The following is a 10,441-nucleotide window of genomic DNA, read 5'->3' on the forward strand; positions in this document are numbered from 1 at the left end:
TATCACACGTCGATTGGCACGAAACTTCTTAAATACTGAATTTGTTCAAGGGATTTGCATTCGAGGCCCATAGAAGTCTTTGTGCAAAAGCGTCCAGCGAACAGTCAGCACCTTGGATAGTTCCATTCACTGTATCTTGAAAACATCCAGGACAATCAAAATTTGTAAATTCTACACGTAAAAGACCGTCAAATAAATACTGACAGTTTCAGTATGACCACGATATGCTTCAGAGTTCAAGTGAATGTACAAATACATTACATTCAGCATGCATTGTTACTGCCTCAATACCCGTAATCCCATATAACCTACTGTGATTCACAGTATAGCAATACGTGTTTAATACTGCTACAATGACTATAACCCATTGAAAAGCGAATAACATCTAAACAGATAAACCAGCATCAGTGGGTATCTCCGTGCAATGAGCTTTTTACATTCAGACCACCATTCAGGGAGTGCTATTGATTTAACGCTCCACATCATTTGCATCTTTCTTCGATTGTCCTTCATTTTTGAGGTCCTGGAAAACCTCGGTGAAAAAGTGTGGATCAGTATTAATCTGCAACATTTTACAACTCATTTTATCAATCACATCTAAGGACTGCTCCCAAAACACTTCCTTATTTGCTTCTACCATGAAAGGCTTCAGCGGATACGAAATTTCGTTACCCATGTAAGAGTAAGCCAAATAGAGGCAGGTCAGGAAGATGCCATGGAGTTCACGTTGATTTTCGATATCATCGGTGACTGTGTCCCTACAAAGCAAGTACACGAACACCAAATTAGCTGGAGTAATGAAACCCTGGTCCTGCCAGCCTTGCAAAAGGAGGCTCCGATCCACGTTCCGGAACCAAAGAATAACTTCATTAGGACTGAGCTCTTTCAGTTTGAAGCATCGCCGACAAATGAATTCCCCGAGGCAACGCAACAGCTCTCCGGTTGAAGCCTGAACAATAACGCGCCTCGGAGAGATCAGTGATCTGCTGCTTGACTGCCTTTGGACAGATACGAGCTGCTTTGCGTCTGGTGAAGCTGTCCGTGTTTTATCAGGCTGAAGGCTCTGTGCTGGAACTGTAGGTATTGGAACAGCGAGAGGTACCGCTTTTGCTTTCCGGTCTGCAGTCGGCAGCAGAGATTTCTTCAGATTTTCATTATTCAGCTGGTCAACACGGCTGTCCCTGGTCTGAGGCACTGGAGGATTCGGGTTAACTTTCTTGGCACTCTTCTTCTTTGCTGATGCAGTTACTAGCCTCCTCCATGTAAGTGTCGATACCACCACCGACTGTTTCTTAAGGCCTTTCTCTATCTTCCCGCTGTTCTCATGTCTACATTCTGCTCCTTCGTCCAAAATAGCCCCCTTTCTTGATGTAGGGGATATAGACAGCACTGTCCCCATATCTGCTGTTAGCTACCTAAACGCCACAGGCTGTGCAAGCTGTCTTTCACGTCCGGGGTGGAAGATCCCGCTGTAGCGTAAATGAATCAAATCAGGGTTGCAACTCCATTTGCGATGCAGATGGGACGGGTTGGTAGGAACAGATGCGCTGACAGTAGTGGATAGATTCTGGGAGGCGGTTCACTTTCGGTAACCCCTGTCGGAAATACAGACGGAGCATGCAGTCTTGAAAGCCCTTAGCTGTGTCTTGAGCCACAGGATTTGCGGTCAAGAAAAGTGAGCGGGAGTCACTCGCTGTAAACAGGGATTAGTTTATCTTGTCTGAATAATTAGCCAACCCCGAGCGGAGAAAAGTGGAATGGCATCCCCGTGGACCAATAGATAGGAAGCCTGATGACCACCGATGATCTGACGGATTTCATTTTTAGAATGAAGTAGCCATGTATAGCCCTCCTTTTCCCAAAACGTCCCTGCATCACACATTCGACTCATTCCTGAAGAGATAAAAATACGTGCTCCACATTGTGTCTCAACGGCAACCAGTCGTTTACATGAAAGAGAACCGGAAATATTATTGAGAGTATTCTTAAAGCAATAAAAACATGATATAGGAAGTGTCCCTATATTCCTCTTTTATGCATTTTAAGTACCCCAAAGTACTGGAACATGTTAAATATGATCAGAAAAAAAGCTCAAAACGCTAGTGATGATCAAAGACAGCCCTGATGGACACAGTCACAGTGTTTTCTACGGTAACTGATAGTATCTGTTTGGTGGTCAGAGGCCTGCTGTCTCCAAAACACCGGCTATCGCAAAATACTGGCTATCACAAAACACCGACTATCACGAAAGTAACAAAGTAAGAATTAGACGACCATTCACAGGTTAGAGTAGAAATAATTAGGGTCAAAGTCATTTCACATCATGCTACATTTAATCAGCTAAACTGCACAATCTGTGGATAATTTGAGCTGAACCGCTGACCCCCATTCCACTAATATGTTCTGTTCGGTTCAATAAGTCAAGGAACAGCTATAAAAATACTGCCTTTGAACAGAGCACATATAGGGGATCCTGCTAATTGGATTCCACTGAGAAAAGACTGGTCTGGTTTGGCTGTGGCAGAAGAAGTTACATGACTAACGATTAAAGTTTCCATCCGTGAGGTCCAGGATTGAGATGCTCTGTATTCACAGCTTATCAAATCAGATTGACAGTTACTTGATTTTGGGATCACAGTGACACCAAAATGAGCTTTGCAATGACTGTAATGGAGAACTAAATTTAGGGCTAAAGTTAAAAACCTTTGAACCATTTCTTTGCATGACCCTGATTGCTTTAAACAGGGCTGGCAGAGGGAGGTAAATCCCATTTTGATCTATATAACAGGAGAAGTTTACAAGAGACATGAAGACTCTGAGAGGTACACTTCATCGGTGTGCTGGCACTCTGGATCACACAACTGACACTCTCACAACTGTCACACAACTGACACTCTCACAACCGTCACACAACTGACACTCTCACAACCGTAACACAACTGACACTCTCACAACTGTAACACAACTGACACTCTCACAACTGTAACACAACTGACACTCTCACAACCGTCACATAACTGACACTCTCACAACCGTCACACAACTGACACTCTCACAACCGTCACACAACTGACACTCTCACAACCACCACACAACTGACACTATCACAACTGTCACACAACTGACACTCTCACAACCGTCACACAACTGACACTCTCACAACCACCACACAACTGACACTCTCACAACCACCACACAACTGACACTCTCACAACCTCCCCCAGGTTTCAGAAATTTACAAATTAAAGCTTTCTTTGAGCATAATGCTAGACAGCAATACAACTTTAATCAGAACTAGGTGCACAAGTGCCTGATACACCAGACACAAAAAAAGAAAAAAGAAACATGCTATCAACAACAAAGAAGAGTTTTCTCTTCTACTTTCTCCCCAGTTAAAATGGGGGATTAAAACAGAACTGACTCCCACTACATTCTCTCAGAGAAAAACATACTCAAACTGAAATGTTCAGCACTGTTTTATTAAAGCATTCTACCTCTCAAAACATTAGTATAACAAAGTCAGACACATGCCTCTACAATATGAAATGTGCAGTGTGACATGCTAGACTGACCTCAGACAGAACATGTTATTTTCCTCTGTAGAATATTCTGAGTGGTCTCTCTGTGTATTCATCTCATTAGGAGCTGAACACTGACAGAATCTCTTGTAGCCACAGAGGGAGAAACTAACATCCCATAGCGTCTGAAATGGGAACAAACCTGACCTGATGGCTCTGTGTGTGTGGCAGTTTTTAGTTTAATTATGTCTGATCCAGTGGTGCCATTTGTCTACACTTTATTTTAGTCTTATTTAAACATGCTTGTATTTAAACCATGGACCGTAAATATGTACGTCAGGAAAGACCCAGAATACATAGAGGACAAAAATATGTCCACTGCATTATGTTATCCAAATTAAACTGCCCTCTTCTCCTGCACCTTATCAGCCGCCTGTTCTAAAGCATTCCGAGCCTGTTGACAGAGGGGATAAATCACTGCCAGGGAGAGCTTGCCACCTAGTGGTTGAAAGAGTGAATCCCATTGTACCACTTGACTAGACTGACTACTTAGTTCTGAAAGATGAATTTTGCAAAGTACACTGTGACGTCTGGTCACAGTAGGATACAAATCTGGGTAAAACTGTTCAGTGTAAGCTTAAGATCATGAATTGTACCAGTAAATCTCTGATTGAATCCATCATTCAAAAGACATGTATTCCAGTCAAAATGATCATGACCGACTGCCAGGGGTGGCCAGTAACGAAGTACATTTACTTGAGTACTGTACTTAAGTACATTTTTCAAGTATCTGTACTTTACTTGAGTGTTATTTTTTTTGGAAACTTATGACTTTTACTCCACTACATTTGAAATACAAATATTGTACTTTTCACTCCACTACATTTCTATGAAGGTTCTCGTTACTCGTTACTTTAACGCATAGCTTGTCAGCGGACGAATTTTCTTTTCTAAAATGCGATAGGCCATATTGTGTTTATCACAGGGGAAAAACCAATCACAGTAAACTGCTCCAATGCTGTCAGTCAAGTGCGTGCTGCATTTTTATTAATAGCTGAACTTGGCGGTTTTACTGATGGCTACTACAATAGAAGATAAAGATGATGAAGATAAAGGTTCCTCACCAGAGCAGCCATGGCCATATCTTAAGTCCATGTCTGAGATTTTTGAAATCAACTGGTTTCAAAGCTAATTGCTTCCCGTATGTGTTTCACGCGCTGTGTTCGCCTAAAACTTACAGTCATTTGCCACAGTAGATATGAGGTGTGACCTGAAAATTGCGATTTATATGTTTGTGAATGTGTGACGAATCTGGTGATAGAGGCAGACCACAACTTCTACTGTTAACACAGTCTGTGAACACGTATGGAAACCAGTTGGCTTGAAAACCATTTGGGGCATAACACCGGGTCCTGTGTGAATCCACTGCTGACGCTTACTAATAGTTATCTAGTGAAAATGCCGAGTTAACGTTACTGACAAAAATCCTTTCAGAAAGATATGTTTTAATCTTGTCAGGTAAACACAGTAATATTTGTAAGGTCAGCGGATTCACGTAGGACCCGGTCCCAATAAGATGAGGGGGGCGGGAATCAAGCGGTGATGATGGTCATCCAGCTGTTTCACATTTCAGACAATGCAATGTAGTAGAAGTAAAATTAACCTAGCCTGCAACATTATGACGTGTTTATCCTTTTAAGGCCAATCTGAGTTAACCTAGTGCCTGTTTAACTGAAGCAATACACTGTCTTTCATAGAGGAAGCATTTGGTTCAACTGTGTTTCTATAGGCTTTGTAGCATATTCCACAAGCTTTTTATTCCACAGGTTCTACAAGCAAGTCAGTGCATTCAGTAGGTTGTTTCAGAGTCATTAGGCTCTGTAAATGCATTGTTGCAACAATGCGATGACATTAAAAAGAAAATGTACTTTTGAATACTTAAGTATTTTTAAAAGCAAGTACTCCAGTACTTTAACTCAAGTAAAAATTGAAATGAACAACTTTTACTTGTAGTGGAGTTATATTTGACCAGGAGTATCTATACTTTGACTCAAGTAATGGAGTTGTTTACTTTGTCCACCTCTGCAGACTGCACCGCTGAGGGGCTTTAATTATCAGTAGAAAGGGACGGTTTTATTAAGAAGCTGCTTTTGGAGGTATCTTTGATATATCATGAAATAAATAACAATTTGGACAGAAAAAATCCCCAGGGAATGGAGTTCACATGGACTCTATGAATCCTAAGATTTTACTTCAGCTGCAGTGTTTAGTTCAGTTCTGTTAATGACATGAATCTTCTATACTCCCCAGTTTACTGAAGAATTCAAGTATGTGCCAGTCCTGAATAAAGGGGAAAGGCCCATCTTTCAGTAAATGCAGAGAATAAGATGAATATGCCTGGGGAAAACATTGTTCTATTCTAAACTTTATGAAACAAGACAATAATCCTGAAAACAAATCAGAGTATGACTGGGATGGCTGCATGTGGAAACGCCAGAGAGTAAATGTGTGTGTGTGTTTTTTTTCTATCGGACTGCATTACCCAGACAGATCAGCAGGGGGAAGCAGACGCTCAGCGCTGTCTCTACAGTAAGCATGTGGCAGAGCTACATTATGCAGTGGTTGTAGGGCTGTTGATCTGTTCTGTCAGCAGCAGCCGTCAGCACCGCAGGCTAGTGTTTAATAACCCTGAGGCAAGAGCCAGAGAAATGATCCACAGCCCACGGCCTCTATCTGAGTCATTTTCCTCATCATGACAGAACCCTCCTTTCAACCACTCAGCCACTGCCAGGAGGCTTATATCTGAACAAATGTCATCTGCACCTCCCCAGCTGTTACCACAGGAAAAAGCTCTTTATATTAAAGACAATTATTTATGCAGTTTGTTCGCGTTTAAGGGAAAACCTGGGCTGTGCTCAGAGTTTGGATTGATATGATTAATAGCACAAGATGTATCGCAAACATTTTTTCACTTTTGCATTTGACTGAGTGAGACCAACGGTAAGTATTCTAAGCATTATAATCAACTGGGTTGGCCAAAACTGCACTCATAAAATAGCCTGATTACTGGAGAAAAGTTTACGCCCTGTAAAACTGAAGTCTTTTCCATTCTTTTTTTTTCTGCTTGTCTTTCAAAACTCAGAGTGCAATACAAAAGAATCCCCTTGGTCCTTGTTGTGGGACACATCAAAAGGAGAGAAAGAGATCATGTTACTGGTCTTATCTGGGTGCTGCCTGTATAGCCCATCAGCAGGGCCTTAGCACTCCACTGGCCTGGAGCAGGTGGCTGGTTACGGGGTTCACAGACACTGCAGAGTCACCCGCAGCTGGACTACATGCACCAGATAAGAAACATAGCACAAATCGGAGATATAATTGTAGAGAGAGAGAGAGTATATTCTTTGCTCTGTTCATACACTCAAGCACACACAAACACATACACACACACACACACACACACACACATCATATGCATGCCTGCACGCACTTTGCATGGTGAAATTGAGGTGAAAAGTGAAACCCAGTCCCTGTACATGGTGCCTCTATGCTTGTTGAGATATCTGCCTTTCCTCATGTGATGATGTAACAGATCTGTGAGCTGGGCTGGGCTGTTGTGCACACCTGCTTGAGATCAAAGGCCTTTCATCCTGTTTGAATCCTCACAGATTCCACACTCCAGACTCCACACTCCAGACTCCAGACTCCAGACTCCACACTCCAGATTCCACACTCCAGACTCCACACTCCACACTCCAGACTCCAGATTCCACACTCCAGACTCCACACTCCAGACTCCACACTCCAGATTCCACACTCCAGACTCCACACTCCAGACTCCACACTCCAGACTCCACACTCCAGACTCCACACTCCAGATTCCACACTCCAGACTCCACACTACAGACTCCACACTCCAGACTCCACACTCCAGATTCCACACTCCAGACTCCACACTACAGACTCCACACTCCAGACTCCACACTCCAGATTCCACACTCCAGATTCCACACTCCAGACTCCACACTCCAGATTCCACACTCCACACTCCAGACTCCACACTCCAGACTCCACACTCCAGATTCCACACTACAGACTCCACACTCCAGACTCCACACTCCAGATTCCACACTCCACACTCCAGACTCCACACTCCAGACTCCACACTCCAGATTCCACACTCCAGACTCCACACTCCAGACTCCAGACTCCTGTCATCCAAGCCAAGCTGCTGCTATATTTAGGACAGATAGTTCAGTTAAAAGGCCTGTGTGTGTGTTTCTGTGAGCTGCAGAGACAATGCTGCTTGCATTATGGCAAACACACACACACACACACGCACACACACACACACACACACACACATATGTATATATGTGAGAAAAGAAAAACTTCTTTAGTTCTCATAGGGTTAGTAGTACTGACGGCACACTGTATGTATGCCTGTCTCTCATTACTGAAAGAATGCACGAGAGTGTTTTCTCAAAACAAAAACAAACAAAAAAACAATAACAGAAAGATTGTGAGTTATTTGACAACAAGTAATGGAGACTGACATGAAAGTCAAAATTTTGTTAATAAACAGATAATCTTTCATTGTTTTTGTAAGGTATGAAAGGACAAAACTCATTCATAATGTCTCACCAAATCACAGCTGTCAGTAAGGAGTCCAAGTCTAACCCTAAGACCAAGCATCACATAGTCACAGAAACACTGAAAAAACTCCACTAGCTTTCATAGACACATTCACCTCATTGCTGTATATATCATTTAAATCTATTCTAACAATACTGTATTCTCAGTGTCCTTAATCTAACAAATTTGCTTCATATGTTCTTTCTCCTCATATGATCTCACTGCTTCAGCTCCTTTATGCACTCATATTGTTCTCAACTTATCTCTAAATCGCTCTTACTTAAAATACTCGTGTAGGGAAAGCGCTGCTGGCCCGAAGACGGTAGCCAATCTTACGGCCGAAGGTTTAATGTGTGACTGCCTTATCCAGCGTCCTGCTGAGAATGCTTATAACAACCTCTCAACTAATCTGACTCCATTTAGTATTATTTATCAGCTAAAACTGATCAAAGCAATATAAATAATGTTATGCCTCTTTGTCAATTTACTACTTGTTCGCCAAGGACTGGTCTGCATTTATGCAACCTGCCAGTAGTCTGTTTAGTTGAGAGACTGAAGGATGGCCAATCAGTTTAGTTCAGGGACCGGGGGAGTAACCTGTTCAGTATAACTATACTAGTTTAGGTCAGAGACTTTTGGGAATAACCTGTTCAGTATAACTATACTAGTTTAGGTCAGAGACTTCTGGGAATAACCTGTTCAGTATAACTATACTAGTTTAGGTCAGAGACCGGGGGAGTAACCTGTTCAGTATAACTATACTAGTTTAGGTCAGAGACTTTTGGGAATAACCTGTTCAGTATAACTATACTAGTTTAGGTCAGAGACTTTTGGGAATAACCTGTTCAGTATAACTATACTAGTTTAGGTCAGAGACTTTTGGGAATAACCTGTTCAGTATAACTATACTAGTTTAGGTCAGAGACTTTTGGGAATAACCTGTTCAGTATAACTATACTAGTTTAGGTCAGAGACCGGGGGAATAACCTGTTCAGTATAACTATACTAGTTTAGGTCAGAGACCAGGGGAATAACCTGTTCAGTATAACTATAGTAGTTTAGGTCAGAGACCGGGGGAGTAACCTGTTCAGTATAACTATACTAGTTTAGGTCAGAGACTGGGGGAGTAAACTGTTCAGTATAACTATACTAGTTTAGGTCAGAGACTTTTGGGAATAACCTGTTCAGTATAACTATAGTAGTTTAGGTCAGAAACCGGGGGAGTAACCTGTTCAGTATAACTATACTAGTTTAGGTCAGAGACTTTTGGGAATAATCTCTTCAGTATAACTATACTAGTTTAGGTCAGAGACTTTTGGGAATAACCTGTTCAGTATAACTATAGTAGTTTAGGTCAGAAACCGGGGGAGTAACCTGTTCAGTATAACTATACTAGTTTAGGTCAGAGACCGGGGGAATAACCTGTTCAGTATAACTATACTAGTTTAGGTCAGAGACTTTTGGGAATAACCTGTTCAGTATAACTATACTAGTTTAGGTCAGAGACTTTTGGGAATAACCTGTTCAGTATAACTATACTAGTTTAGGTCAGAGACCGGGGGAGTAACCTGTTCAGTATAACTATACTAGTTATACTAACCAGGTGATTAGTCTAGCATGGTCAGAGGCTTGTGTGTTTTAGACCATCACCGAGCTCTGCTGAGATGTAGGATTAATCCTGTTTACCTGTTGCCTGATACTCAAACTCCTTGTGGCGAATGAAATTAGTAACTTCAAAAGAGGCAATACTATGGATTAACAGTGAACAATTTATTATAATGCCAGGAATAAACAAATTACTGTATAAATCCAATGAAATATTCAAACCACAAAACACTAGAAAAAATTAGAAATAAAAGCATAAAGATTTAATGCAAGTAACGATAATACAAAGTAAAACCAAAAGTTAAAGATTTATCTTGCCTGGCAAGAGTGACTACACACAGGGATATGTGTGGGAGTTCTGTATACAGAAAAAGCTCAGTACACAACTTTGACTCTCTCCCTTAAATACCCATCCAAAACAAAGAAGTTACTGGCCTTATGGAAATTTGCATGGATGGCGCATTAACACATCTGAGGACCTTAGGAAGGAGAAATGATCCGATCCTGAGTTCGCCTTTTGTGTCTCCAGACTGAAGTAGAGACAATATTCTCCCAGGTTTCTAAAAACTTTATAAAAACCCATCCTATTGTTATACAACTGAGACCCTTGTGCTCCTCACACTGAGACTATTACAGTGATACTAAACCCCAGTGTACTGACATTTTTTATTTAGTAAATACATTTT

General features: G+C 41.5%; 1 protein-coding gene across 1 annotated transcript; it reads right to left on the reverse strand.

The window, feature by feature from the left end:
* Positions 1 to 469: 469 nt before the first annotated feature.
* On the reverse strand, positions 470 to 1,399 carry cdk5r2b (cyclin dependent kinase 5, regulatory subunit 2b (p39)). The gene has a single exon (XM_030787172.1). The coding sequence runs from the start codon at positions 1,397 to 1,399 to the stop codon at positions 470 to 472; it is 930 nt and encodes a 309-aa protein (XP_030643032.1).
* Between the last annotated feature and the right edge of the window lie 9,042 nt (positions 1,400 to 10,441).

This window comes from Chanos chanos, chromosome 10 (genome assembly GCF_902362185.1).
Source record: "Chanos chanos chromosome 10, fChaCha1.1, whole genome shotgun sequence".
Classification (NCBI taxonomy): Eukaryota; Metazoa; Chordata; class Actinopteri; order Gonorynchiformes; family Chanidae; genus Chanos; species Chanos chanos.